We start from the raw sequence: 18,627 nt of genomic DNA on the forward strand, positions 1-18,627 counted from the left end.
TGTGTATAGTGTGTGTGTGTGTGTGTGTATAGTGTGTGTGTGTATAGTGTGTGTGTATAATATGTGTGTGTGTGTGTATAGTGTGTGTGTGTATAGTGTGTGTGTATAGTGTGTGTGTGCATAGTGTGTGTGTATAGTGTGTATAGTGTGTGTGTGTGTGTGTGTGTGTGTATAGTGTGAGTGTGTGTGTGTATAGTGTGTGTGTGTGTGTGTGTGTATAGTGTGTGTGTGTGTGTGTGTGTGTGTGTATAGTGTGTGTGTGTGTGTGTGTGTGTGTGTGTGTGTATAGTGTGTGTGTGTGTGTGTGTGTGTGTGTGTATAGTGTGTGTGTGTGTGTGTGTGTATAGTGTGTGTGTGTGTGTGTGTGTATAGTGTGTGTGTGTGTGTGTGTGTATAGTGTGTGTGTGTGTGTGTGTGTGTGTGTATAGTGTGTGTGTATAGTGTGTATAGTGTGTGTGTGTGTGTGTGTGTGTGTATAGTGTGAGTGTGTGTGTGTATAGTGTGTGTGTGTGTGTGTGTGTATAGTGTGTGTGTGTGTGTGTGTGTGTGTGTATAGTGTGTGTGTGTGTGTGTGTGTGTGTGTGTGTGTGTATAGTGTGTGTGTGTGTGTGTGTGTGTGTGTGTATAGTGTGTGTGTGTGTGTGTGTGTATAGTGTGTGTGTGTGTGTGTGTGTATAGTGTGTGTGTGTGTGTGTGTGTGTGTGTATAGTGTGTGTGTGTGTGTGTGTGTGTGTGTGTGTGTGTGTGTGTGTATAGTGTGTGTATAGTGTGTGTGTGTGTGTGTGTGTGTGTGTGTGTGTATAGTGTGTGTGTGTGTGTGTGTGTGTGTGTGTGTATAGTGTGTGTGTGTGTGTGTGTGTGTGTGTGTGTGTGTGTGTATAGTGTGTGTGTGTGTGTGTGTGTGTGTGTGTGTGTATAGTGTGTGTGTGTGTGTGTGTGTGTATAGTGTGTGTGTGTGTGTGTGTGTGTGTGTGTGTATAGTGTGTGTGTGTGTGTGTGTGTGTGTGTGTGTGTGTGTGTGTGTGTATAGTGTGTGTGTGTGTGTGTATAGTGTGTGTGTGTGTGTGTGTGTGTGTGTGTGTGTGTGTGTGTGTGTGTGTGTGTGTGTGTGTGTATAGTGTGTGTGTGTGTGTGTGTGTGTGTGTGTGTGTATAATATATGTGTGTGTGTGTGTGTGTGTGTGTGTGTGTGTGTGTGTGTGTGTGTGTGTGTGTAATAATGTTATTACTGGTAATAGGTTTTGTATTTATAGAAAGTATAGGAACAGAGAGAATTCCTTTATTTCTACTGCAGACTGAAAATATTTAGGTTTGATTTTTAAAAGATTAAAATGAGACAAAAGATCAACATTTTATTTCCAGGTGTTTAATCTGGATCTGATACACAGTTCAGAAGATTCAGCACCTTCAGTCTGAACCCGCCCATTTTCTCATATGAGTAAAAGTATTGGACCAAATAAACCTAAAGTAAATTAAAGAGAATAAAACATAAAATATAGTTATAAATCGATCGCTTGCAGTAACTGAATTGTGTCTGTGATTCACGGACGTCGTTAATCTTCTATAGTGATGATTTTCCAGGTTTAACTGCAGCTTCTCTCAGCTGGTGTTTGTTTGGGGGGGGGGTGGATCTATAAGGTTAAATATGGAGATTAATTAGATTAATCTGAACCTCCTGTTCTCTGATGAACCGAACCACAGAGTGAAATATGAATTCTATATTTTAATCCATCAAATAAAAATTATAACATTTATTTAATGTTTGTTTTATTTCTCTCTGTTTCAGTGTTAGAGGATTTAACACTTTCCCTCTCTTACACTTCCTCACACACTCAAACACACACACTTTTCTAAAAGGTCAGTGTGTGTGTGTGTGTGTGTGTGTGTGTGAGCACTTCCTCTCTGGGTGAGAGACTCGGAGTAAAAGCAGAAGTCTAGAATTAATAGCGTCCAGCGCTCTTCACCAGCAGCACCAGAACCAGCTCACTCCACACACACACACACACACACACACACACCAGCTCACTCTACACACACACACACACACACACACACCAGCTCACTCCACACACACACACCAGCTCACTCCACACACACACACTAGCTCACTCCACACACACACACACCAGCTCACTCTACACACACACACACACACACACACCAGCTCACTCCACACACACACACACCAGCTCACTCTACACACACACACACACACACACACCAGCTCACTCCACACACACACACACCAGCTCACTCTACACACACACACACACACACACACTAGCTCACTCCACACACACACTAGCTCACTCCACACACACACACACACACACACCAGCTCACTCCACACACACACACACACACCAGCTCACTCCACACACACACACACACACCAGCTCACTCCACACACACACACACACACACACTAGCTCACTCCACACACACACACCAGCTCACTCCACACACACACACCAGCTCACTCCACACACACACACACACATCAGCTCACTCCACACCTGCTCCACACTCAGCTTCATCCTGGGAACCTACAGAACTAACAGGAAGTGTCGGCGGTCTGGGGAACCGGAAGGTCTTCATCAGGAAGCTGCAGAGTGAGACGTGTGAGAGTGAGACGTGTGAGAGTGAGACGTGTGAGATTGAGACGTATAAGAGTGAGACTGAGGTGTGAGAGGGCGATGGAAGGCATATCACGCTGGGTTGTCGGCTGCAGGTGGTGTAGGGTGTAGGCGCTGGGGGTGTAGAATCTGGGGGTGTGAGCGCTGGGGGTGTAGGTGCTGGGGGTGTAGGTGCTGGGGGTGTAGGCGCTGGGGGTGTAGGCGCTGGGGGTGTAGGCGCTGGGGGTGTAGAATCTGGGGGTGTGAGCGCTGGGGGTGTAGGTGCTGGGGGTGTAGGTGCTGGGGGTGTAGAATCTGGGGGTGTAGGTGCTGGGGGTGTAGGTGCTGGGGGTGTAGGTGCTGGGGGTGTAGAATCTGGGGGTGTAGGCGCTGGGGGTGTAGGTGCTGGGGGTGTAGAATCTGGGGGTGTAGGTGCTGGGGGTGTAGGTGCTGGGGGTGTAGGCGCTGGGGGTGTAGGCGCTGGGGGTGTGAGCCCTGGGGGTGTGGGTGCTGGGGGTGTAGGCGCTTGGGGTTAGGCGCTGGGGGTATGAGCGCTGGGGGTGTAGGCGCTGGGGGTGTAGGCGCTGGGGGTGTGAGCGCTGGGGGTGTAGGCGCTGGGGGTGTGAGCACTGGGGGTGTAGGCGCTGGGGGTGTAGGTGCTGTGGGTGTAGGTGCTGGGGGTGTAGGTGCTGGGGGTGTAGGCGCTGGGGGTGTAGGCGCTGGGGGTGTGAGCACTGGGGGTGTGAGCACAGGGGGTGTAGGCGCCGGGGGTGTAGGCGCCGGGGGTGTGAGCACTGGGGGTGTGAGCACAGGGGGTGTAGGCGCCGGGGGTGTAGGCGCCGGGGGTGTGAGCACTGGGGGTGTGAGCACTGGGGGTGTGAGCACTGGGGGTGTATGTGCTGGTTGTGTGATGTGTGTGGTTTGTGAGTGGTGTGTGTAATTACACAGTTATTATACTGATTATACACAGGGGGAGCATAAACACATAACTGATCCTGGGTCTGGAATAGTTATAAATAAACAGTAAAGGACAGTAAGAGGAAACAACAGTTAGAAACAGTGAGGAAAAGTGAGACACAAAAAGGAAAACAGCAGAATTGCAGGAACAGTGAGGAACAGTATGAAGAGTAAATTACAGAAACAGCATAGAAGTGAGCAACAGCAGGAACAGTTAATGTTTTAGAATATTTTAAATGTTTTGAAGGTAAATGAGCACTAAACTGTCTTCCAGCTTCCACCTAGTGAAGGAGCGTTACCTGGCGGGAGGTGCGTTACCTGGCGGGAGGTGCGTTACCTGGCGGGAGGTGCGTTACCTGGCGGGAGGTGCTTTACCTGGCGGGAGGTGCGTTACCTGGCGGAAGGTGCGTTACCTGGCGGAAGGTGCGTTACCTGGCGGGAGGTGCGTTACCTGGCGGGAGGTGCTTTACCTGGCGGGAGGTGCGTTACCTGGCGGAAGGTGCGTTACCTGGCGGAAGGTGCGTTACCTGGCGGGAGGTGCGTTACCTGGTGAAGGTGCGTTACCTGGCGGGAGGTGCGTTACCTGGTGAAGGTGCGTTACCTGGCGGGAGGTGCGTTACCTGACGGGAGGTGCGTTACCTGGCGGGAGGTGCTTTACCTGGCAGAGGTGATTTACCTGGCGGGAGGTGCTTTACCTGGCGGGAGGTGCGTTACCTGGCAGAGGTGTGTTACCTGGCAGGAGGTGTGTCAGGTAAAGGTGGAAGATGTCCACCCCAAAGCCTCATAATGTCCATCATAAACCAAGTCTGCCTCCAAAACCAAGCCTGCAGTCACAATGGGGGTCAAGCTCCGCCCCCTGGCCTGTCCCGCGGGATTTGCGGATCAAGCCAGGAATGGTCAAAGAGCGAACACAGAGTCTGATCATCAGGGGGGAGGGGCTAAACAGAAAACCACCTGCCATCAGTAAAACCCATCAGCTGCCTGCAGGAACCGTCAGAGACCAAGTCCAGAAACTGGATTTAGCCCCGCCTACAGGAAGCAAGCAGGTGGAGGAGAAAGGTCGGAGGGCGTGGATGAAGGATCAGGTGACCAGCCATGTGGAACACGGGCGATCAGGTACACCATCACCACAGTCCTACAGTCTTCTGCTCAGCACTGCTTTTAGTCACTGTACTGACAAACTACAGCCAAACTACAACTAAAATTTGTCTTAACTACAGCCAAACTACAACTAAAATACGTCTTAACTACAGTCTGATGTAGGTACAGTCTGATCATCAGGGGGGAGGGGCTAAACAGAAAACCACCTGCCATCAGTAAAACCCATCAGCTGCCTGCAGGAACCGTCAGAGACAGCCAAAATACAGCCTTAAATACTTCTTTACTACAACCAAACTACAACTAAAATACTTAACTACAGCCAAACTACAACTAAAATACTTAACTACAGCCAAACTACAACTAAAATACTTCTTAACTACAGCCAAATTACATCTAAAATACTTCATAACTACAGCCAAACTACAACTAAAATACTTCTTTACTACAACCAAACTACAACTAAAATACTTAACTACAGCCAAACTACAACTAAAATACTTAACTACAGCCAAATTACATCTAAAATACTTCATAACTGCAGCCAAACTGCAACTAAAATACTTCTTAACTACAGCCAAACTACAACTAAAACACTTAACTACAGCCAAATTACATTTAAAATATTTCTTAACTACAGCCAAACTACAACTAAAATACTAAACTACAGCCAAACTGCAACTAAAATACTTAACTACACCCAAACTGCAACTAAAATACTTCTTAACTACAGCCAAACTACAACTAAAATACTTAACTACAGTCAAACTACAACTAAAATACTTAACTACACCCAAACTGCAACTAAAATACTTCTTAACTACAGCCAAACTACAACTAAAATACTTAACTACAGTCAAACTACAACTAAAATACTTAACTACACCCAAACTGCAACTAAAATACTTCTTAACTACAGCCAAACTACAACTAAAATACTTAACTACAGTCAAACTACAACTAAAATACGTCTTAACTACAGTCTGATGTAGGTACAGTCTGATCATCAGGGGGGAGGGGCTAAACAGAAAACCACCTGCCATCAGTAAAACCCATCAGCTGCCTGCAGGAACCGTCAGAGACAGCCAAAATACAGCCTTAAATACTTCTTTACTACAACCAAACTACAACTAAAATACTTAACTACAGCCAAACTACAACTAAAATACTTAACTACAGCCAAACTACAACTAAAATACTTCTTAACTACAGCCAAATTACATCTAAAATACTTCATAACTACAGCCAAACTACAACTAAAATACTTCTTTACTACAACCAAACTACAACTAAAATACTTAACTACAGCCAAATTACATCTAAAATACTTCATAACTGCAGCCAAACTACAACTAAAATACTTAACTACAGCCAAACTACAACTAAAATACTTAACTACAGCCAAACTACAACTAAAATACTTCTTAACTACAGCCAAATTACATCTAAAATACTTCATAACTACAGCCAAACTACAACTAAAATACTTCTTTACTACAACCAAACTACAACTAAAATACTTAACTACAGCCAAACTACAACTAAAATACTAAACTACAGCCAAACTGCAACTAAAATACTTAACTACACCCAAACTGCAACTAAAATACTTCTTAACTACAGCCAAACTACAACTAAAATACTAAACTACAGCCAAACTACAACTAAAATACTTAACTACAGTCAAACTACAACTAAAATACTTAACTACACCCAAACTGCAACTAAAATACTTCTTAACTACAGTCAAACTACAACTAAAATACTTCTTAACTACAGTCTGATGTAGGTACAGTCTGATCATCAGGGGGGAGGGGCTAAACAGAAAACCACCTGCCATCAGTAAAACCCATCAGCTGCCTGCAGGAACCGTCAGAGCCAAAATACAGCCTTAAATACTTCTTTACTACAGCCAAACTACAACTAAAATACTTAACTACAGCCAAACTACAACTAAAATATTTCTTAACTACAGCCAAACTACAACTAAAATACTTAACTACAGCCAAATTACATCTAAAATACTTCATAACTGCAGCCAAACAGCAACTAAAATACTTAACTGCAGCCAAACGGCAACTAAAATACTTCTTAACTACAGCCAAACTACAACTAAAACACTAAACTACAGCCAAATTACATTAAAAATATTTCTTAACTACAGCCAAACTGCAACTAAAATACTTAACTACAGCCAAATTACATGTAAAATATTTCTTAACTACAGCCAAACTACAACTAAAATACTTAACTACAGCCAAATTACATTTAAAATATTTCTTAACTACAGCCAAACTACAACTAAAATACTAAACTACAGCCAAACTACAACTAAAATACTTAACTACAGCCAAACTACAACTAAAATACTTAACTACACCCAAACTGCAACTAAAATACTTAACTACAGCCAAACTGCAACTAAAATACTTCTTAACTACAGCCAAACTGCAACTAAAATACTTCTTAACTACAGCCAAACTACAACTAAAACACTTAACTACAGCCAAATTACATTAAAAATACTTCTTAACTACAGCCAAACTACAACTAAAACACTTAACTACAGCCAAATTACATTTAAAATATTTCTTAACTACAGCCAAACTACAACTAAAATACTAAACTACAGCCAAACTACAACTAAAATACTTCTTAACTACAGCCAAACTACAAGTAAAATACTTCATAACTACAGCCAAACTACAACTAAAATACTAAACTACAGCCAAACTACAACTAAAATACTTCTTAACTACAGCTAAATTACAACTAAAATACTTCATAACTACAGCCAAACTACAACTAAAATACTTCTTAACTACAGCCAAACTGCAACTAAGATATTAACTACAGTAAAACTTTGCTAAGTGCCAGAATGGTAGAAATGAGACGATACTGGTTTTCTACGCTAACGATCTGCTGCCCCACAGAGCCTGATGGAAGTGAGATGGAGGACGGTGTGGGCGGAGTCAGGCTGGAAGAGGAGGGGTCAGTAACGCCCTCCTGCCCCCTGCAGGAGAAACACTGCCACTGCATCTGCCACCTGCACCGGCCCGGCATGAAGCTGATGTGGGTTCCAGACGATCACAGCAACAGTTCCCTGAAGCAGGGAGACCACAGAGTGACATCATCGAAACGACAGATGGATGGGGGTGACGCAGGAGTGAGCGGAGGAGTGAGCGCAAACCCAACATACACGCACTCCAACTCTCCCACAGTGGCAGAGTGCATTAACTGCCAGAGCTTCCGGAGACACCACGGCCGGCAGAGTGCGGCAGAGAGCGAGAGTCTGTACGAAAAGCTGGACGACCTCGTCCATCGATCCGCTCCCACAGCGCCCCCTGCAGAGACCCATCACACACTGCAGGCTGACCAGCCCCCTGCTGAACATCCTGAGGAGCCCCTTTACCTGGTGCTCCAGCCCTCCGACGAGCGTCCTGCCACGCCCCCCATTCCGCCCCCCAGACCAGATCTGCCACCACGCCCACAGTCATCCCCACGCACCAATCAGAAAGAGAGACGCGCCACCCAGCCAGTCCTTGCTTACGTGCTGTCCCCCAGAGGAGGCCGTCCACCAATCAGAACCTCCAGCAGCTGTGAGAAGAGAAGTCCAGGAAAAACAAAGTTAGGTAAGTTACTGAGAAATTGGGGTTGTTCCTAAACATCAAAACAGTTGTTGGGTGTATGTGAACCCACCGCCTTTACTAAAGAACCGGTTCTAACAGGTTCTAACAGGTTCTAGCAGGTTTTACCAGGTTTTAGTACTGGGGTTTATTTACTGTTTCTCTCCTTTTTCTAGAGAAGAAGAAAAGTGATAGAAGAGATTCAGCAGACAAAACTGAGTAAGATCTTCACCCAAACAACCTGGTCCTGACTGGGCCAAAAGACCATGATGTAGTGTGGTTGTGCGGCGCCATGGTGCAGTCACGACCACACCCCATCACCCAGTCACCACCGCACCCCATCACCCAGTCACCACCACACCCCATCACCCAGTCACCACCGCACCCCATCACCCAGTCACCACCACACCCCGTCACCCAGTCACCACCACACCCCATCACACAGTAACGACCACACCCCATCACCCGGTCACCACCACACCCCCTCACACAGTCACGACCACACCCCATCACCCAGTCACCACCACACCCCGTCACCCACTCACCACCACACCCCATCACACAGTAACGACCACACCCCATCACCCGGTCACCACCACACCCCATCACACAGTCACGACCACACCCCATCACCCAGTCACCACCACAACCCATCACCCGGTCACCACCACACCCTATCACACAGTCACGACCACACCCCATCACCCAGTCACCACCACAACCCATCACCCGGTCACCACCACACCCTATCACACAGTCACCACCACACCCCATCACCCAGTCACCACCGCACCCCATCACCCAGTCACCACCACACCCCGTCACCCAGTCACCACCACACCCCATCACACAGTAACGACCACACCCCATCACCCGGTCACCACCACACCCCATCACACAGTCACGACCACACCCCATCACCCAGTCACCACCACACCCCGTCACCCACTCACCACCACACCCCATCACACAGTAACGACCACACCCCATCACCCGGTCACCACCACACCCCATCACACAGTCACGACCACACCCCATCACCCAGTCACCACCACACCCCGTCACCCACTCACCACCACACCCCATCACACAGTAACGACCACACCCCATCACCCGGTCACCACCACACCCTATCACACAGTCACGACCACACCCCATCACCCAGTCACGACCACACCCAATCACCCGGTCACGACCGCACCCCATCACCCAGTCACCACCACGCCCCATCACCCAGTAATGACCACAACCCATCACACAGTCACGTCTGCACCAGAGACTGATTCTCTCCTGTCTCTCGCTCTCTCTCATTCTCTCTCTCTCTATCTCTCTCTCTCTGTCTCTCTCTCTCTGTCTCTCTCTCTCTGTCTCTCTCTCAGGGTGAAGCAGGGCGGCAGGAAGATTTCTAGTGATTGGGTGCAGAACAGTGATTACGGTCAGTTTACAGGATGTATATTAAACATGCATATAATGTTTGTAGCTGCTGTATCACATCAGTCAGAGGAAAGTGTATGATTTGTGTGTATGTGTATGTGTGTGTGTGTGTGCATTGTGTGTGTATTGTGTATGTGTGTGTGTGTATAATGTGTGTGTATTGTGTGTGTGTGTACAGAGCCGTTGTATCAGATCTATCAGAAGAAAGCTGAAGCTGAGCTGCAGGGTGAAAGTCCTCAGGTTCACCGTCGGAGTCTGAGCGACAGTCTGGGCCTGCAGGACTCCGGCAGCAGGGGGCGCCACGGAGCCCAACTCACCAACATTAAACTGTGGCAGGACCTTCCTGTAGTTCAGGAGAGCGGGATACTGCCCACCCTCACCCACAACCAGCGCCAGCGACAGGAGGTACTGACAGATAGACAGAGTCAGACAGAGAGAGAGACAGGCTCCGTTCACGTTACCAGTCTGAAGTGGTTCAGATCTGATTTTTTTCATGGCAGTGTGAATGTGCCTAATCAGACTTGAGTTACCTCCATATGCGGTTCTAAATCGAATACATATCTGATCCACGGACATGCATGTGACATGAGTGTGAACGGTCAAATTCATGTCTCTTTTTGCTTTTGCGCATTAGCATTAGCATTAGCGCTACGTGCTTCTCTCTCTTATACCCACACTGCATCTCTTGGTGCAGCTGTGCAGCTATAGCTGCAAAAACAGCAAAAGCAAACCGCCTGTCCTTTTTTCTCCTCCTGGAGCTGAGCATGAACTTCAGAGCAGCTGTTTACTCTCCACTCCAGCAAAAGATGCTCCACATATGAGCTGCTAACTCATCCATTTCCCTTTATAAAGCTACGAGTCTCTCCTCTCTCTAATATGAGGGTTTTTGTTGTTGGTGAAGAAGGAGGCGTTTATACAGGTATCAATGTGCAGCATGTGAGACGATTCAGGAACAGATTCTGTGTTCACATTACACACAGATACAGATCACTTACATTTACACTGAATGTGAACCGTCAAGATACACAAATCTGATCTGAGCAAAAAATCAGATTTGTGCAACTTGGCTGATAATGTGAACGTAGCCATAGAGACAGAGAGAGAGATCAGTGTGTAAAGGTGTGACTCTGTGATTAGTGTGTGTTTGAGGTGTTGAGAGTGAGAGAGAGTGTGAGAGTGAAAGTGAGAGAGTGAGTGAGTGTAAGAGAGAGAGTGAGAGAGAGTGTAAGAGTGAGAGTGTAAGTGTGAGAGTGAGAGAGAGTGTGAGAGTGAAAGTGAGAGAGTGAGTGAGTGTAAGAGAGAGATCAGTGTATAAAGTTGTGATTTGTGATCAGTGTATGTTCGAGGTGTTAAGAGTGAGAGAGTGTGAGAGAGTGTAAGAGTGAGAGTGTGAGAGAGTGTAAGAGTAAGAGTGAGTGAGAGTGTGAGAGTGTAAGTGTGAGAGTGAGAGAGTGTAAGAGTGAGAGTGAGTGTAAGAGTGAGAGAGTGTAAGAGTGAGAGTGAGTGTAAGAGTGCGAGTGAGAGAGTGAGTGAGATTGTGAGAGAGCGTAAGACTGAGAGCGGGAGAGTGAGATCAGTGTGTAAAGGTGTGACTCTGATCAGTGTATGTTTGAGGTGTTGAGAGTGAGAGAGAGTGTAAGAGTGAGAGTGAGAGAGAGTGTAAGAGTGAGAGTGAGAGAGAGTGTAAGAGTGTGAGAGTGAGATCAGTGTGTAAAGTTGTGATTTGTGATCAGTGTATGTTCGAGGTGTTAACGTCGGAGGCGTCGTATTTGAGATCACTCCGGGTGCTCAGAGATCACTTTCTCGGGTCGCGAGAGCTGGACGACACTCTCGTCATCCACGACAGGAAGGTGCTCTTCTCCAACATCCTGCAGGTGTACGAGGTCAGCGAGAGGTAAACAAACAAACAAACAAACACAGACAACAACAACTATTAACAATAATAATAAAAATAATAATAATAATAATAATACCAGCTTTGTCCAAATGTTTGATGTTAGATCAGGACTCTCTAAATCATATATATAGATCTACAGGAGTTGGAGAATGAAACTGAAACACCTGGTTTTAGAGCACAGTAATTGATTGTGGTGACGGACAGTTCTGGTGGAAACAGGAGAGTTGAGGTGCACATTGAATTCTGCGTGATTTGATCAGACGTGGTTTTATGTTTTTTGGATACAATCCGGGTTAGCACCCGAATATCCCTTTCAGACAGCTTCCTCTTACAGCGTCCACAGTTAATCCTGTTGGATGTGGTTGGTCCTTCTTGGTGGTATGCTGACGTTACCCTGGATACCGTGGCTCTTGATGCATCACAAAGACTTGCTGTCTTGGTCACAGATGCTCCAGCAAGACGTGCACCAACAATTTGTCCTCTTTTGAACTCTGGTATGTCTCCCATAATGTTGTGTGCATTGCAATATTTAGAGCAGAACTGTGCTCTTACCCTGCTAATTGAACCTTCACACTCTGCTCTTACTGGTGCAATGTGCAATTAATGAAGATTGAACACCAGCCTGCTCCAATTTAGACATGAAACCTAAAATCCCACACTAAAATGATGACAGGTGTTTCAGTTTCATTCTCCAACTCCTGTACTTATGAGGTTCTGTGTTTTATATCAGGTTTGGGTTATAGAGGAGAATAAACTCCAGTATTGATCAGTTTTGATCAGAGGAACTGGGTTCTCTGGAATGTGGTGATTTTAGGATGGAGTGATATGGAGATTTTCTTATAATAAACTATTTTTAATACCATGGAAGAAACGATGAGCGCGGGTCCTATATAGCGACCTAGTGGTGATGAAACCAGTTCACAAGGAAATTACAGAAAATCCCCAGAATGGAATTTTTTAAGAGGTCGGTCAGACAGGAGGATCTTCCCCAGACCTTCAGCTGGTTTATCCTCAGGGCATTGTGGGTAATTAACACTGAGGGTTATCTCACAGGTTCCTGCAGGATCTGCTGGACCGGGTGGACGAGGGCGTGGTCATCTCTGATGTGTGTGACATCATCCACTGGCACGCCAATCAGCATTTCAGCGTTTACATCGACTACGTCCGGAACCAGGTCTACCAGGAGAAGACCTACAGCCAGCTGATGTAGGACACACACACACACACTAACACACACACACACACACACACACACACTAACACACACACACACACACACACTAACACACACACACACACACACACACACACACTAACACACACACACACACACACTAACACACACACACACACACACACACACACTAACACACACACACACACACACACTCACTAACACACACTACACACACACACACACACACACTAACACACACACACACACATACACACACTAACACACACACACACACACACTCACTAACACACACTACACACACACACACACACACACTAACACACACACACACACTACACACTACACACACACTAACACACACTAACACACATACACACACTAACACACACACACACTAACACACACTACACACACACACACACTAACACACACACACACACACACACTCACTAACAAACACTACACACACACACACACACACTAACACACACACACACACTACACACTACACACACACTACACACTACACACACACTAACACACACTAACACACACACACACACATACACACACTAACACACACACACACACACACACACACTAACACACACACACACTAACACACATACACACACTAACACACACTACACACACACACACACACACACTAACACACACACACACACTACACACTACACACACACTAACACACACACACACTAACACACACTACACACACACACACACACACACTAACACACACACACACACTACACACACACACACACTAACACACACACACACACACACACACACTAACACACACTAACACACACTACACACACACACACACACACACTAACACACACACACACACTAACACACACACACACACTAACACACACACACACACACACTAACACACACTAACACACACACACACACACACACGCATACACATACACACACACACACACACACACTAACACACACACACACACACACACTAACACACACACACACACTAACACACACTAACACACACTACACACACACACACACACACACTAACACACACACACACACACACACACTAACACACACTAACACACACTACACACACACACACACACACACTAACACACACACACACACTAACACACACACACACACTAACACACACTAACACACACACACACACACACACGCATACACATACACACACACACACACACACACTAACACACACACACACACACACTAACACACACACACACACACACACACACACTAACACACACACACACACACACGCATACACATACACACACACACACACACACACACTCACTAACACACACACACACACACACACACTAACACACACACTAACACACACACACACACACACTAACACACACACTAACACACACACTCACTAACACACACACACACACACACTAACACACACACTAACACACACACTCACTAACACACACACACACACACACTAACACACACACACACACTAACACACACACACACTCACTAACACACACACTAACACACACACTCACTAACACACACACACACACACACTAACACACACACACACACTAACACACACACACACACACTAACACACACACACACACTAACACACACACACACACATACACACACTAACACACACACACACACACACACTCACTAACACACACTACACACACACACACACACACACTAACACACACACACACACTACACACTACACACACACTAACACACACTAACACACACTACACACACACACACACACACACTAACACACACACACACACACACACACACTAACACACACACACACACTAACACACACACACACACACTAACACACACACACACACTAACACACACACACACTAACACACACACACACACACACACACACACTAACACACACACACTAACACACACACACACACAAACACACACACACACACGCATACACACACACACACACACGCACACACACACACTAACACACACACACACACAGTTCTGTGTTTCGGTTCCTGTAGGAGTGTTGTTTCACTCTGTGGTCACGCTGTAACTTCTTCCTGTTCCAATTACAAAAATATATCAGGATTTTACACAGGTCTTTACAACAAACAATCCGTGTGTGTGTGTGTGTGTGTGTGTGTGTGTGTGTGTGTGTGTGTGTGTAGGCAGTGTAACCGGGCGTTCTGTACGGTGATGCGACGGCTGGAAGAATCTCCGCTCTGCAAGCGACTTCCATTCAGCTCCTTCATGCTGCTGCCCTTCCAGCGAATCACACGCATCAAAATCCTCATACAGGTAGAGAACCAGCACAGGTAGAAAACCAGCACAGGTAGAGAACCAGCACAGGTAGAAAACCAGCACAGGTAGAGAACCAGCACAGGTAGAAAACCAGCACAGGTAGAGAACCAGCACAGGTAGAAAACCAGCACAGGTAGAGAACCAGCACAGGTAGAGAACCCTCTTTTTAGTTTGGTCTGATCTAAAACAGGTGTAAAGGGTAAAGAAATCAGACTCCCCTCAGCGTTCAGGTGCATCACACAGCAGTTTTGGTTCCACAGATCACTGTTCCTGTATCTACTGTAACTGTAGATTTATCTGTTTCTGGTTCCCTGATTGGCTGATCAGGTGAGTTGTGAGCAGGAGGTTCTTCAGGACCAGGGATTACTGTCTTCAGTTCTTTAGGATTAAAGGCTGATCACTCATCTCCAGAAGTGCAGATTGGGTTCCAGTAAGGTGGCAGAACATTGGGACACTAGATGTTGTTAGTGATGGAGAATCCAGGTCCAGTAAAGGCAGGATAAAGTCCTTGGAGAGATTATTGTTTCTCCAGCTGGGCGATCAGACTGTGGGTTTGGGTTCTGGACTGTGCTGTTTTTTGTTGTAGAGTATTCTGAAGAGGACGACTGAAGGTTCAGCGGAGGAGGAGTCCGCCTCCAGAGCTCTGGCCGTCGTCTCAGAGGTACAATCTGACCTTCTGTTTGACTTTTTGCCAAGTGTCGTAGTTTCACTGTTTAGGTTGAATCTTTAGACGTGACGTTTTAATAGTTTGAAATCTTTGCATGTGATTGGACAGATCATACGGGAGGCGAACACTCAGGTGGGTCAGATGAAGCAGATGGAGGAGTTGATGCACGTGGCCAACATTCTGGAGTTCGATAAACTGAAGGTGCGAAATTTACAAAGTTATTCGGTCTTAGTCTGAATTACTTCTAACAGCTCGTCTAGTTCCTGTAGTGAAGTTCTGCCAGTAGATCAGAACTTTCTGGTGCAGATTAATAATCACGAGTCTGTTGGGTCCGTGCCTAATGCCAGGAGTGTGTTAGAGGGGTATAAACCCTCAGTATTGATCTGTGGAGCAGTGGAACTGTGTTCTCTAGAATGATGGTGCTCCATACAATACATTAGGATCATTCAACACCCTGACCTCACTAACCTGCTTTTATTGCTGAAAGTCCTGTCCAGACAGTTACTCCAACAAAAGCAGGATAAACTCTTTTTAATACTCATGACTTCAGTAGAAACAGTGACTGAGCAGGTGTCCCTCCTGTGCTCAGGCGATCCCGCTAGTGTCCAAAACTCGTTGTCTGGAGAAGCAGGGCGAGCTGCAGGAGCTCGTCAAAGGAGCGTCACTCTTCGGCCAGCGCTTTCGCTTCACTCCTGTGTACATCTTCCTCTTCAACGACCTCATCATCCTCACTGCCAGGAAGAGGTGTGTACCTCTACCCTCTCTAATCTCATGACCACGCCCCGAAAGTTTTAGATTTTTTTCACTTTAGAAATGTAGGTCCAGGTCCAGATGGTAAGGGTTTTGTCTCTCCAGCACTGTTTAGTTTGATTAAATCGGACTCTTGGGCCGGTTTGTTTAGGAAGGTGTGAAAAAAAAAAAATCACACTTACTTTCAAACGACCGTACCGAGACGCGCGAGAGGAGGTTTCGCTTCAGTTCAAAACCAACTCCACAGTGGTTCTGTTTGTGATGAGAACATGATCAGACCTCGATCTGAAACAACTATCAAATTATTCCTCAAGTTTGAGCTAAAATCCCACTGAAAACACTGATTATAAACACATTCAGTGTTAAAAGAGCTTCACAGCTGAAACACAGAACCTTCTTCCTGTATTTACTTTCTAGCTCCTGCTCCAGACAGCTCAGACTTGTGGGGGCACATTTTTTAGCCTAGCAGGATTCTGTTAAGTAACGTTAGAACTTGGTCCTGTAGCAGATTTACTGCTAAGTTTCTTTCTGCTCTTTTACTTAAACTGATCTCTCTAATCTATAAGCGTAAGTCCAGAGCGGTTTGTGGTGCTGGATCACGCCCACCGCTCTCTGGTGGAGGTCCAGCCTATAGAGCCTTCTGGACCACAGCTGGACCACACCTTCTGCCTCACATTGCTGGAGAACCACCAGGGAAACACCTGTGAGCACCTGCTGAAGGCCAATACTGAGTAAGACACACACTGAACACCAACACCATCCCAGTTTCTCACTCTGTACAACCTTCAGCACCAACCAGGTCTCTGTCTGTAGGTCTGACCTGCACAGGTGGATGGCGGTGTTCCCCTCCGTCTGTGAGCTCCAGCAGGAGAAGCAGGAGAAAGTGTACGAGGACTGGGGTGAGCTGCAGTTCCTCATCTCACCAGCAGGGTGTTTATGATCAGGAACTACAGGGAAACAACCGTTCCTCCAGTCTGTGTTAAAATTACAATGTCTTATAGAGTCTATCAGACCGAGCCAGTGGGTCATATGAAGATTAAAGAGCGCCCCCTACGCTTCCTGTTACTTATCTGTGTGTGTGTGTGTGTGTGTGTGTCAGACTGCCCACAGGTTCAGTGTATCCAGCAGTACGCTGCTAAACAGGCAGATGAGCTGAGTCTAGAACCCTGGGACATAATCAACATTATTCGCAAAACTAACGAAGGTAAGACTGACCTGTTATAACACTGTTATAAAGGGTTGTTCACTAACGAGGGTCGTCTAATGAGGCAACTTTGTTTGTGACGTCATTTTATTAAACACTAAACTCCAGACTGCAGTTCTGTACAGATACTCACATTGTTCTACCTGTAGGGGCTCCACCCGCCCAGACCGTGCTGAACATTGTTATTAAAGAGTGTTAGTGTGTGCATTAGTGGGTGTGTGTTAAAGCCAATTTATACTTCTGTGTACACCTCCCTCCGCCTTTGCAGTTTAAAGTGCAGAGCGTCGCTGACATGCAGTCGCATAAGTATAAACGTGCTCTGCTGTGTAGTGCACTCTCACTGGAAATGCGTAGAGGCTCAACGCAAAAGTAAAAACTAGGCTTTAGTGTGCGTTAGTGCATGTGTGTGTGTGTGTGTGTGTGTGTGTGTGCGTTCGTGTGCTGTGTAACCGGTGTTGATGTTCTTCCCCCTCAGGATGGTACGAGGGCATGCGCCTCTCCGACAGGGCGAGGGGGTGGTTCCCTCAGGAGTCTGTGGTCGAAGTGACCAATGAACATCAGAGACGCCGAAACCTCCGGGAGCAGTACCGGATCAACATGGCAACACGGCCAGACAATCACAAAGAGGAAACGAAATTAAATCAAAATTCTTAATAGTTTTTTTTTGTTTTGCACAATTAATATTCACCAGAAAAATCTCTGAGAATTGATTCAGATAGAGTGTTAAGATAAATTTAAATAAAATTTTTAACTCGAAGTGCTGTTGGTGTGTTGAGTGTTCGGTATGACTGGGGGGAATTGGGACATGCAGGAAACCATAA

The 18,627-nt window shown here is 46.2% G+C and overlaps 2 protein-coding genes across 16 annotated transcripts; one reads left to right on the plus strand and one right to left on the minus strand.

The window, feature by feature from the left end:
- Positions 1–2,025: 2,025 nt before the first annotated feature.
- arhgef15a (Rho guanine nucleotide exchange factor (GEF) 15) lies at positions 2,026–18,516 on the plus strand. 15 transcript variants are annotated; one of them, XM_049482498.1, is made up of 18 exons: positions 2,026–2,611; positions 3,846–3,956; positions 4,090–4,145; positions 4,202–4,687; positions 7,603–8,301; positions 8,472–8,514; positions 9,675–9,730; positions 9,908–10,134; positions 11,463–11,623; positions 12,680–12,832; positions 15,053–15,182; positions 15,772–15,846; positions 15,961–16,053; positions 16,442–16,596; positions 17,169–17,333; positions 17,416–17,501; positions 17,702–17,806; positions 18,282–18,516. In XM_049482498.1, the coding sequence occupies exons 4-18, from the start codon at positions 4,336–4,338 to the stop codon at positions 18,458–18,460; spliced, it is 2,679 nt and encodes an 892-aa protein (XP_049338455.1). In that variant the 5' UTR covers positions 2,026–2,611; positions 3,846–3,956; positions 4,090–4,145; positions 4,202–4,335; the 3' UTR covers positions 18,461–18,516. The 15 variants fall into 15 exon arrangements, with proteins under 15 accessions (XP_049338455.1, XP_049338309.1, XP_049338379.1 ...); XM_049482352.1 differs by having other exon boundaries at positions 4,090–4,687; XM_049482422.1 differs by having other exon boundaries at positions 3,846–3,937; positions 4,090–4,687.
- Positions 2,554–3,761, minus strand: LOC125781459 (uncharacterized). Its single transcript, XM_049465196.1, has 3 exons — positions 3,751–3,761; positions 3,243–3,468; positions 2,554–3,153 (listed from the first exon to the last, which is right to left on the minus strand). The coding sequence occupies exons 1-3, from the start codon at positions 3,759–3,761 to the stop codon at positions 2,554–2,556; spliced, it is 837 nt and encodes a 278-aa protein (XP_049321153.1).
- Positions 18,517–18,627: the final 111 nt, after the last annotated feature.

The sequence above is a fragment of the Astyanax mexicanus genome, chromosome 1, assembly GCF_023375975.1.
Source record: "Astyanax mexicanus isolate ESR-SI-001 chromosome 1, AstMex3_surface, whole genome shotgun sequence".
NCBI lineage: Eukaryota > Metazoa > Chordata > Actinopteri > Characiformes > Acestrorhamphidae > Astyanax > Astyanax mexicanus.

Excerpts from the sequence above, each read along its gene's own strand:
- LOC125781459 (XM_049465196.1), bottom strand. Across the intron at positions 3,154-3,242 it reads CCAGCGCCTACACCCCCAGT|CGCCTAACCCCAAGCGCCTA; the intron begins GCTCACACCCCC and ends TCATACCCCCAG.
- arhgef15a (XM_049482352.1), top strand. The coding sequence starts at position 4,336 with ATGTCCACCCCAAAGCCTCATAATGTCCATCATAAACCAAGTCTGCCT. Across the intron at positions 4,688-7,602 it reads TGTGGAACACGGGCGATCAG|AGCCTGATGGAAGTGAGATG; the intron begins GTACACCATCAC and ends GCTGCCCCACAG. Across the intron at positions 16,054-16,441 it reads TGGAGTTCGATAAACTGAAG|GCGATCCCGCTAGTGTCCAA; the intron begins GTGCGAAATTTA and ends TCCTGTGCTCAG.